This window comes from Pongo abelii, chromosome 15 (genome assembly GCF_028885655.2).
Source record: "Pongo abelii isolate AG06213 chromosome 15, NHGRI_mPonAbe1-v2.0_pri, whole genome shotgun sequence".
NCBI lineage: Eukaryota > Metazoa > Chordata > Mammalia > Primates > Hominidae > Pongo > Pongo abelii.
Window position 1 is genome coordinate 61,290,099 of NC_072000.2, and position 12,946 is coordinate 61,303,044.

Below are 12,946 nucleotides of genomic sequence, written 5' to 3' on the forward strand. Positions count from 1 at the left end.
AGAGAAAGCAAATGACTACCTAAATATCCAAGCTAATAAAGAGTCCCTAAAACTAGGGGTCTACTGAAGTGTCATTCTTCAAATTTCGCATTGTTAGAGGAGAATCAAGGACCACACTCAACTGGATACCACTCTATCCTAAGAAGAGTACTGTGATCCTAAACCAACACTCTGTGGAAAGCCAATGCCAAGAGTACTTGATAACAATTCATTAACATTTTACCCCATGGGACTAAGGCAGTAGAAAGAAATCTTGACAGTTACTATCGTCTGACTAGACTTTTTTAAGAGCTTAAAACTGGGAGGAAATAAAGATATTATAGCCTATATAAAATACCCATTTCTTAACAAAATGTTTACCTGATTGCTTTTCTGCAGCTCTTGTACCTTCTTGGCAAATTCCTTGGCTTCTTTCTGACATTGTTGCTCTAGTTTCTCTACTTTCCTCTGAATCCTTTCATCCATTATCTGGAGTTCCTGAATATGACTTACAAATTCTTCTAATAATCTAACAGGAAAGTTTGAATATGTATCAATCTACCTATTATTAATCCTTAGGAACTGACCAGTTAACTTATAATCATAGTCTTAATAAGAAGAGTTCCTTGAGCTTGAAATGATCATGTTAATTTTTTCTATCGCATCTTGTTAGAAATTTCTTCATCAAAAGATAAAGTCTTTCTGTAATTTCATAACTTCCTCATAGTTTTGTCCAGGCCACATGGCTTTAAAGCAAACATGACATTTGAAAGTATAGCCAGGCTTTAACTATTGACTTTTTGGTGGATCATCTCAGGTGAATGAAAACCTCACCCAGAATCCCCATTAAACCCCTAGAATAGAAATACATTTTATAGCCTACTTAAAATAGTCAAGAAAGTAAATGTACTATATAAAAATAATAATATACATTCCAGAGTTCAGTGACTTTGTTCCCCCAATTTACAACTATATTTAAAACAATGTATTTAATGTTTTTATTTTAGAAGTATAACCATTTCTAGTTTATGACTCATTAGAAGAAATGTCAAATTCTTATACTCAATAAAATTACCTCCTGCATACCAGTTAAATTGCTTCTTTAAAAGAATGTCAAAGAAAAAACAAAATCTCAAACTTTTAATGCTCTGTTGTATTGTCTTTTATTGGCCAATTGTTAACTAAAATCCTTGTAGAGGAATGTTGAAAGCAATCTCAACAGTCATCTCTATTCTAACACTAATGTGTACCAGATTAGATCTGTGGGGAAAAAAATTTTTTTATTTCACCTTTTAGGATCAAAAGCTTCAGGTCCACCTCTAGAGCCTCCTCCTGGGGTTCTCCATACAAGACGCTCAATATATTCATCTGCCACAAAAGGCTCCTAGTTTACAAAAAAATATGCTTTAACAAAGCTTCATACACAAGTACTTAATATTACTTATAAAATTACAACAGCTTCTACTAGGTAAAAACTTAAAATGAAATTACTAATTGTTTAAACACATCTATATTATTAAAATGTACAGATTTTTTCAATTAAAAAATCTTCAATAAACAAAACAAATTATTTAATGAAAATTAGGATATTAAAATACTAGAACAGTATTAATGACCAACTGGAACAACTCAACAGAAAAATGAGCAAAGTAAACAAACAATTTATAGAAGAAATAAAATGGTCAAAAAAATTATTTTTAATGTACAGCCTTACTAGTAATCAAATAAGATCAAATTATCCTTTTTTAAAGATCTCACAAACTGACAAAGTTTTTTTTTTTTAATTATAGTGAGCAAGGCAAGAAAGGATAAACTGAAATTTATACTCTCAGTATTGTTAGAAATGTCGACAGGTACAATCTTTTTGGAGGCCAACGGGTAGGTAAGTATTAGGTAACATCAATAGTGTTACAAATGCTCGTATACCCTAACAGTAATTCCGTTTTTAAAATCTAAGGGAAAAGCATATATGAATGCAAAAATTTCTGCAGAATGTTCATTGAGCATTATGTATATTACTAAGAAATTGTTTACATAAATAATATTCACAAAGCCATAACTGACAAATTAGGGTAAACTTACAGGATGAAAAACAATGTTCCTATTAAAATCATGATCATGTAAAAAGTTTAGAAATGAGAAAAAAGTCTAATATATGATAGCTGATGAAAAAAGCAGGATACAAAATCTTATAATTTTCTTAAAAAAATTGTTTAAAAAAGGATATTAGAGAAGGCTCAATCAAGAAAATAAAATTTCGAATGTTCACCATCAGCAGATAATACATTTTTTAGACTAATACACACTAATTTACATACTTTTCATACTACCCTCTTTCATGTAAATGGATACCACATATTGCCTCCTACCTAGCATGTAACTTAAACTAGTTGGTGATTACAATTTGAACTTTTATATCTGCAAAGTTTTTTCTTAAACTTTTAAAGATATAAAGTGCTGACATGTTTGAGAATTAAGTCCCAAGGATGAATTAATATCCTTCAAAGTAAAAAATATGGCACCCTGAAATACAATGAACTCATTTAGCAACATATCATCATTTAGATAATCAGCCTCTAGTCTACCTCACTTCTGTCGAAACAAGAGTGGATGCGAATCTAAAGATTTTTAACGTCATCTAAAATTGAGAAATATTGACTCAAGGTGAACTTATATTTAGAGCTACTTAGAACTTTAGAAACTAAGCTACTTAAAAATTTTAGAAAACTTGACCATCACATGAAATACCCCTATATAATGAAATGGTGATGACAGCTAAAATTTTTTAAGTACTTACTATGTGCCAGGCATTGCCTAGTATTTTACATACTTTATCATATTCAATATGTACTATGGTAAGTAGTAAGTCTACAAGGTAGGTTCTATTAATACCAATTCAATTTACAGCTGTGAAATTACTTTAGGAAGTAGTCAGCCCTTTCAAAAATCTACAATACTTCCAGTAAAAAACTTCATATAGTAATCATGTCCCTTTCCCTATCATTTTCTTGGCGTACACATTTGTATAAATACTTAATAATCTTAGTTGTTATGTGTTATTAATTTTATGTGTTAAGTAATCATAGTTTTCAATTAAACACGTTATACTGTTCATCAATTTTAATATATTAGTTTTATTAAATGACATACACTAAAAACTTATAAATAGCAGGTATTTACTGACGTAAAAAATTAAGCATTTTTTCCTACAAAATATTTTCAATTACCTGAAAATATAGTATTCCTTCATTCAGCAACATTAATTGATCACCTACTATGTGCTAGAGACTATTCTAAATATCCAGGAAATAGTAAAAAAGGAGGGAAAAATCTCTGCTCCTCTGGATCTAGCGGAGGAGAGTGACAGATAAACGAGCACAAAAAATGATACAAGAAGAAGAACCATGAAGAAAATGAAAGAGGATACAGAATGATGGATGAGAGTGAGATGATGACGATGATGATGATTTATTTATTTATTTTTTTGAGACTCAGTTTCGCTCTTGTTGCCCAGGCTGGAGTGCAGTGGCATGATCTCGGCTCACCGCAACCTCCACCTCCTGGGTTCAAGCGATTCTCCTGCCTCAGCCTTCCTGAGTAGCTGGGATTACAGGCATGCACCACCATGTCTGGCTAATTTTGTAGTTTTAGTAGAGACAGGGTTTCTCCATGTTGCTCAGGCTGGTCTCAAACTCCCGACCTCAGATGATCCGCCCGCCTCAGCCTCCCAAAGTGCTGAGATTACAGGCATGAGCCACCGGGCCTGGCCAGAGTGAGATTATCTTTGAAAGAAGTCACCAGGCAAGGCCTTTCTAAGAAAATAAATTTTGAGCAAAGATCTGTACGCAGCTAAGTAATAAGCCATCTGCGGGAGGTAGACTCTAAGCACAGGGAACACTCTTGGTACACAATCCATGAAAAGAGGCCAGTGTGACTAAAAGAGAGTGAATGCAGGGGAGAATAATTGTGGATGAGGTCAAGAGAGGTAATGAGAATCCAGAGTTTATACCAAAGTCTTACAGGATGTACTATGATATATTCCCTGTTATTGATTGAAGGCCAGATTCTCAAGAAGATAGGTATTACCTTCTTCTTCGGAATGCCTATACACAATAATAATTCTCCTATTCCTTCTCCCAAAAGGAGCTACAACCATTTACTTTAGTACACTAAGGAAAGAAAAATATGCAAATATTTTGAAGTCTGTTGGATATACGGTCCTAGTTGGCACTGGCACTTGACTGACCCAAAGCATCATGGACCGTGTCAGAGTGAGAACACATGGGGGCCAGGTAATAGATTCCTGGCCAAGATCTGGCAGAGTCAAACCAATATGTCCATGAGCATACCTAGTGGTCATTTCTGCAGTCTACAAATGTTTAACAGGTATAGACACACTTAGTGGCTGATATGGGTCTACAGAATAAGAACTATTATAATGAGGAAGCCCAGGTAAAAATCCTAAAATCGCCCCTGTCCAGTTGAGGTAGCTAATCACGCAGGATGGCAAAAATTAATGCTATCCTTAAGAATATAAAATAGAGATCTACAATTTTTTTCTTAAAAGACCAGATAGCTAGTATTTTAGGTTTGCAGACCATACAGTCTCTGTTACAACCATTCAACTCTGCCACTGTGGTGCAAATGCAAACATACACAACACATGAATGAGCATGGTTGTGTATCAATAAAACAGACAGGATTCTGGGAAGATAGTGGAGTAAATCTGTCTCCCCATCTAGGTAACAACTGCACTGGCAGAATCTTTCTATTTTGGAACTCTGTAGGCTAGTGAAGGCTTATATCTTCCCACGGGAAGGCTTAGACAAGAAAATGTGGTAATTTTGGTCAATTTCAGCTCTTAGCACAATAGCAGCTACCCAGGTCCCACCCTAGCCCTGTGGCAGAGTGCTGTCCAAAAATTCCTGGAACAACCTGCACACGGCTTGTAGGGGCCAGCATGTCCAAAAAGGACCCTGTCCTCCAAATATCTGAGATCCCTGCTCTGAGGGCTAATTGCTGCTTCAGACCACAGAGGCATAAAGAGGCTGGTGGCCTTTGTTGTTGCACCTTCCCCATTTTTGCAAGCCCCTCTCCCTCTGGATAAAGTGACTGTCAGAGGATTTAAGTAAATGGATCAAAGAAGAAATTACAAGGGAAATTGTAAAATACTTATGAATGAAAATAAAAACACAACATACAAAAACATAAGACACAGTGAAGGCAGTGCTAAGGAATAAATTTGCAACTGGAAACATTTATATTAAAAAATAAAGATCTCAAATCAACATAACTTTAAAACTTAAGTTATCAGAAAAAGAAGTAAACTTAAGTAACAAGAAAAAAAAGAAAAACTAAAGCCAAAGCTAGCAGAAGGAAGGAAATAATAAAAACTGGAGCAGAAATTAACAAATTAAAGAATAAAGAAACAATAGGAAAAAAAATTAATGAAACCAGAAGTTGGTTTTCTGAAAAGATCAACAAAATTGAAAAGTCTTTGGCTAAACAGACTAAGAAAAAAAGGGAGAAGGCTCAAATTACTAAAATCACAAATGAAAATGAAGACATTACTACCAATTTTATAGAAACAAAAAGGATTATAAGACAGCATTACAAACAATTGTATACCAACGAATTTGATAACCTAGATGAAATAGAAAAACTCCTAGAAACATAAAATCTACCAAGGCACAATCCTGAAAAAATAGATAATATGAATAGACCTATAGCCAGTAAGGGGACTGAATCAGTAATCAAAAATCTCCCAACAGAGAAAAGCCCTGGAACTCATGCCTTCACTGTTGAATTTTGCTAAACATTTTACAAAACTAACACCAAGCCTTCTCAAACTTTTCCAAAAAATTGAGGAAGAGGAAACACTTCCTAATTCACTGTATGAGGCCAGCATTACCCTGATACACCAAAGCCATACAAAGACTGTAGAAGGAAACTACAGACTAATATCCCTTTATAAACATTCATGCAGAAATCCTCAACGAAGTATCAGCAAGCCAAATTCCATAGCATTATTAACATGATTACATACAATCCACAGAACAGGAGAAACTATCTGCAAACTATACATCTGATAAGGGGTTTATCTAAAATACATAGGAACTCAACTCAATAGGAAGAAAACAAATAACCTGGATTTTAAAAATGTGTGAAGGGCAGAAACAGACATTTCTCAAAAGAAGACACATAAATGGCCAACAAGCATACGAAAAAATGCTCAACACCATTAATCATCAGGGAAATGCAAATTAAAACCTCAGTAAGGTATCACCTCACACCTATTAGAATGGCTATTATCAAAAAGACAAAAGATAAGTGTTGGTGAAAATGTGGAGAAAAAGGGAACCCTTGCACACTGTTGGTGGGAATGTAAATTACCATAGCCATTACGAAAAATGTTATGGCGGTTCCTGAAAAAATTAAAAACAGAAATACCATAATGATCCAGCAATCATACTACTAAATATATATCCAAAGGAAATGAAATCAGTATGTCAGAGATATCTGCACCACCATGTTTACTGCAGCATTATTCACAAAAGCTGAGATACGGAATCAATCTAAGTGTCCATCAATGGATGAATGGATAAAGAAAATGCAGCATACATTCACAATAGAATACTACTCAGCCATTAAAAAGAAGTAAATCCTGTCATTTGCAAAAATATGGATGAACCAGGAAAACATTATATTAAGTAAAATAAGCCAGGAATAGAAAAACAAATACCACATGACCTCACTCATATGTGGAATTTTAAAAATTTGATCTCATAGAAGTAAGAGTAGATTGGTGGTTACCAAAGGCTGGGAAGGGTAAAGGGGAGGCGGGGAGCAAGAAGAGAGCCTGATTAACAGATACAAATACACAGTCAGATAAAAGAAAAACTGAAAAATTAGTTGCCATTTCTATATACTAACAATGAACAATCTAAAAAGGAAATTATAAAAACAATTCCATTTACAACAGCACCAAAAAGAACAAAGTATTCAGGAATAAAATAAGAATTAACCAAGGAGGCTAAAGACTTATACAGTGCAAACTATAATACTTCGAAAGAAATCAAAGAAGGCACAAATAAATGGAAACACATCCTATGTTTACAAACTGGAAGACTTAATATTGTTACAATGTCAATACTACCCAAAGTGATCTACAGATTCAACTCAATCCTTGTGAATATCCCAATGACTTTGTTTTATTCAAAAATAGACAAGAAACCCCGAAGAGCACAAAATAATCTTGAAAAAGAACAGAGCAGCAGGACTCACACCTTCTAATTTCAAAACTTACTACAAAGCTACATTGATCAAAACAGTATACGGTACTGGCATAAAGACAGACATACAGAACAACTGAACAGAATAGAAAGCCTAGAAAAAAAAACCTTCACATATTTGGTTAAGCAATTTTTGACAAGGGTGCCAAGACCATTCAAAAGAGAAAGGACAGTCTTTTCAGCAAATAATGCTGGGAAAACTGGGTATTCAAATGCAAAAGCATCCTTACCTAACACCAAACAAAAATTAACTAAAAACGTCTCAAAGACTTACTTGTAATACCTAAAACTACAAAACCCTTAGAAGAAAATACAGGGTAAAGCTTCTAGATACTGGATTTGGCAATGATTTCTTGAATATGATACCAAAGCACAGGCAACAAAAGAAAAAAATAGACCAATCAGACTTAATGAAAAATTTTAAATTCTGGACTACATAGAACTCCTAAAATTCAACAAAAACAAGTAATCCAATTCAAAAATGGGCTAAGGACTGAACAGATGTTTCTCCAAAGATATATAAATGGCCAATAAGCACATGAAAAGATGCCCAACAATGGCTGGGCGCAGTGGCTCACACCTGTAATCCCAGCACTTTGGGAGGCAAAGGCAGGCAGATCTCTTGAGGTCAGGAGTTCGAGACCAGGCTGGCAAACACAGCAAAGCCCTGTCTCTACTAAAAACACAAAAATTAGCTAGGTGTGGTGGCGAGTGCCTGTAGTCCCAGCTATCTGGGAGTCTGAGGCAGGAGAATCACTTGAACCTGCGAGGCAGAGGTTGCAGTGAGCCCAGATCACTCTACTGCACTCCAGCCTGGGTAACAGAGTCAGTGAATCTGTCCCCCCCAAAAAAAAAAAAAAATTCCCAACATTACTAATATTTAGGGAAATGCAAATCAAAACTACCATGAGATGTCACCTTACACAGGAAATGGCAAAGCGCCTAGCTATCAGAGAAGTAAGTAAGATTGGAAGACCAAGGACAAGAAAGTCTGGAGTAGAGGCATATGGACTATACAATGAAAGAACTGTCCCCCCAAAATTCACAGGTTGAAGACTTAACTCCCAATGTGATGGTATTTGGAGATGGGACCTTTCGGGAGGTAATCAGTGTTAGATGAGGTCACAAGGTACAGGCCCTGATTACGGGATTAACGTTCTTACAGGAAAAAGAAATATCTCTCTGCACAAAGAAGAGATTATGTGAGCACAAAGTGAGACGGTGGTGTCTACAACCTAAGAAAAGAGACCTCAGCATGACAACTACCTTGCTGGCACTTTGATCTTGGACTTCTCAGACCCCAGAACACTGAGAAATAAATTTCTGTTGTTGAAGCCATCCAGTCTATGGAATTTTGTTATGGAAGCCTGAGCTGACTAAGACAGACAGATACATGAAACTGGATGCAAAGTATGAAGTTCTCTGTATAACATGTTAGCACCAGAGAATATATACCATGAAAGAGGAACTAAGCAACCAAGTAGAAAAAATGACTTTGCTTGGCATTAGCACTCTGAGCACATGAATAAAGCAGACACAGTACAGAGACAACATGGCCTCAACTGCAAGGGGTCCTACTTACCAAGGCTGATCCAGCTACTGTGAAACCAAATATCTAGCCTAACAGTGACAGAGACCAACTCTAAGCCCCTAAAATAGCCCCATTCAAGACTAATCACATGGTTGGCAAGTTGACTACACTGGGCCCTTTCCACTCTAGAAAAAAGAATATTTTACTTTGATAGAAGGAGAAATATTTGAGTTGGATTTGCCCTTCCTCAGAGGGAGTGTTTGTTCCTCTGGCACAGGACTCCACATACCATATCACACCAAAGGACCCAGGCACCCAGTTTACAGCAAAGGAGGTAACCATGGGATTCACTGATCATATCGTAAACCACACCAACCAGAGGTAGGCAGACTAACAGAGCACTGGAACAGCCTGATGAAGGCACAGCTGAAGCACCAGTTCAGAGGGCATACTCTATTAAAATGATGCACTGGTCGGGTGTGGTGGCTCAGGCCAGAGCTCAGGAGTTCGAGGTCAGCCTGGGCAATACAGTGAAACCCTTGTCTCTACTAAAATACAAAAAATTAGCTGGGTTGGTGGCGGGCACCTGTAGTCCTAGCTACTAGGGAAGCTGAGGTAGGAGAATTGCTTCAACCTAGGAGGGAGAAGTTGCAGTAAGCCAAGATCACACCACTGTACTCCAGCTTGGGCAACTGAGCAAGACTCCATCTCCAAAAGCAAAAAAAAGAAAAAAAAAAAAAAAAGCACTATTCTGCAAGATGCAGTATATATTCTGAATTAAAAGGCTTTATATGATGCTGTGACTCCCATAGGAAAAACACATGAGTCTGGCAACAAGAGGTAAAAGCAGAAAGTGGGTTCACTTATCATGACTCCCAATTTGTGCTTGGGATCCCTGTGACTCTTGATTCTTCGGAATAGTCTTGGTCCCCAAAGAAGGAACACTTTTGTCTACGAACATAGTAAGAGTGTCATTAAACTATAACTACAAGTACTGCCTGGTCATATTGTCTCCCTATATCTAGGGAATAAGAAGAGGAGTGATCATCTTTGGCTAGGGCAATCAACCATAATGATCAGGATGAGGCAGGGCTGCTAATACACAATGGGGGCAGAGAGCAGTATGTTTGGCACACAGATGATCCTCTCAGGGATCTCTTAACACCCCCTCAACCAATTCTGAAAATGTATGGACAGGTGTTACAACCCTGGCCTAAAAAGGGTATTATAACCAGTTAAGATACCAAGAACATCAGAGGTACTAGTTGAAGGTAAGGCAGAGTTACAATCGATAGTAGAGGTGAGAGACAGTGAATATCAGTTGCAACTCCGAGACCAGCTATAGCAGTGGGGGCCACAGTTCATCTCACTAGCCTTCTTCTTCTAATTTTCCTCCAGGATAAGACCCAACCAGAATGTCAGAAGAGCTGCTCCCCAAATGTATATGAAGAAGTGAAGTCTAATAGTGGAACAAGGGTTGTCTGTGGTAAACACAATAATGTGCCATCCAGATTGCCCTTCAAGAAGGGACTTGCCCTAACTGCTAATAGTGCTGTCAACAAAAAGCCTTCATGGGCAGTATTTTCAGGGACCTCATCAGATGCAAAGAGACACTTCACCCCATGTCATGCCTTTCCCAATGTGATCCATATCCAATGACGGATTAAGATGGGAGTATAAGGGCCAGACCACTTTGGTCCAAAGCAAGACAACTCTGACAGGTCATTTTAGTTTCAGACCTCCCCACAGGAGCCATCAACACTGCCACTGGACGAAAACTGTAACTCTACTTCTCCACATGCCCAATCTTGTATCCTTGCTCTGCCCCTCATAAATGTTCATCCAAGGTTACTTCCTAATAAATATTCTGCATACTAAACTGTCTCAAAGTCTGCTTCCCAAAAGACCCAACCTGCAACACCTTAGTAGTCCAGTCAAGAGATGGCAGTGACTCAGATGAAAGTGGCAGTGGATGAGGTGCTGAGAAATAGGTTCATGACGTTTTAAGGCATGCATTCATATAAGTTGCTGATAGATTGGATATGTGGAGAAAGAAAAAAAAGGAATAAAAGATTACTCATTGAGGTAGAGGTTTGCAGCCAGGACAACTTTGTGAATGGTGGTGCTAATTACTGAGATGGGAAGATCAGGGAAGGAGATGGATGAGGGAGCAGTGAAACAAGAGTTTTGTTCCACATATGTTATATTGTAGATGCCTATTAGATATGTAAGAGAAATATAGAGCACATAGATGGAAAAACAAATTTTTACTACATGGAAGAAGCTGGAGCTTCACAAAATTTGAATCATCAACATACAGATGGTTACCTAAGGACTGGTTGAGATCTAGGAGGAAGAAAGGCATGCCAAGATTTGGAGATAAGAGGAGGAAAACAATCCAACAAAAGAAAGCAAGAGGCACCAGTGCAGGCGGAAGAAAATAAAAGGTCAGTGTCCTGGAAGCAAAGTACACATTTTATCCTCAGAGACAAATTATCACAAGGGTTTAAGAGAAGTCAGCAATTGATCCCCAAGGGATGGAAGTTCCAAAAAAGAAAAAAATAAAAATAAATAAATACGTAAAAATTTAAAAGTTCTGCTTATATAAGCAAATAAATCCTAATGCCTTGCTTTCTAATACTTTATCTTGCTGCAAAGGCGCTTACAGTGACAAAAAGCCAAATTAACAAATCCTAAGACCTCCAAATGACCAAGTCCTCCCAAAAGACTTCTCAAACAATTCCCTGTAATATAAACACCTGTAAACATTTTTTTAAATCCTTTAGAATTTTATAAGCCTGACAAAGGTTTAGCTTCACTTTGTTTTGCTACAGTAATCAAAAGCAAAAATTACCAAGCCAAAACAAAAATCTAGAACTATGCACTAAGATACTATCATATGAAATTTAGCTTTACATAATTGGGTTTTATATTGCTCCATTAAACTGATTTTATATGCTTTACAAATGTTACCAATTGTAATATTAAAATATGATGTTTGTCATTGTGGGAGACAGTGTGGCGATTCCTCAAGGATCTAGAATCAGAAATACCATTTGACCCAGCAATCCCATTACTGGGTATATACCCAAAAGATTACAAATCATTCTACTATAAAGACACATGCACACGTATGTTTACTGCAGTACTATTCACAATAGCAAAGATTTGGAACCAACCCAAATGCCCATCAATGATAGACTGGATAAAGAAAATGTGGCACATATATACCATGGAATACTATGCAGCCATAAAAAAGATGAGTTCATATCCACTGCAGGGACATGGATGAAACTGGAAACCATCATTCTCAGCAAACTCACAAAGGAACAGAAAACCAAACACTGCATGTTCTCACTCATAAGTGGAAGCTGAAAAATGAGAATACATGGACACAGGGAGGGGAACATCACACACCAGCGCCTGTCAGAGGGTGAGGGACTAGGGGAGGGATAGCATTAGGAGAAATACCTAATGTAAATGAGGGGTTGATGGATGCAGCAAACCACCGTGGCATGTGTATACCTATGTAACAAACCTGTACGTTCTGCACATGTATCCCAGAACTTAATGGCATTTGTGGCCATTTCTACTGAAAAATCTCTTGGATGTCAATCCCTTGGACAGGAACATAAATCCCTAATTTAAATAATGTTGCTTCCTTGACAAAAATTCAATTTTTATATTTTCTTGTATCTCCATTCCCAAAAGCAGATCCAATACAATGTGTTGGAACCACCCAAAAACTCAAAGAAACTAGGATATTTCCCCCAGCCTAGGTAAAAAAAAAAGGAAGTCTCAGATCGTTTCAGAGAGATATTTCTGTATCCTGTTAAACCAACTAACCCATCGGTTCAAAAGTACTGCCTATCATGTATTTTCCTTAAATTTATTATGGATACCACTGTCTAACAAATCATTAAAACACTACCTCCTTTTAGTGAGAAACTTCCCTATATAATTCCTACTACAGTATCAAATTCACACACACTTTTTTTTTTTTTTTTTTGAGATACAGTCTCACTCTGTCACCCAGTCTGCAATGCAGTGGTACAATCTCGGCTCCGCCTCCTGGGTTCAAGCAAGTCTCATGTCTCAGCCTCCTGAGTAGCTGGTATTACAAGTGTGCGCCATCACACTCGGC

The 12,946-nt window shown here is 37.0% G+C and overlaps 1 protein-coding gene across 3 annotated transcripts in view; it reads right to left on the bottom strand.

The window, feature by feature from the left end:
- Window positions 1-12,946, bottom strand: part of EXOC5 (exocyst complex component 5) — a 61,835-nt gene that overhangs the window by 39,537 nt on the left and 9,352 nt on the right. For all 3 annotated transcript variants that reach the window (XM_002824776.5, XM_009249105.4, XM_024231370.3), the window contains exons 2-3: window positions 1,269-1,363; window positions 361-508 (exon numbers count right to left, since the gene is read on the bottom strand). In XM_002824776.5, the coding sequence (XP_002824822.1) occupies window positions 361-508; window positions 1,269-1,363 (243 nt within the window). The remainder of the gene's footprint in view (window positions 1-360; window positions 509-1,268; window positions 1,364-12,946) is intronic.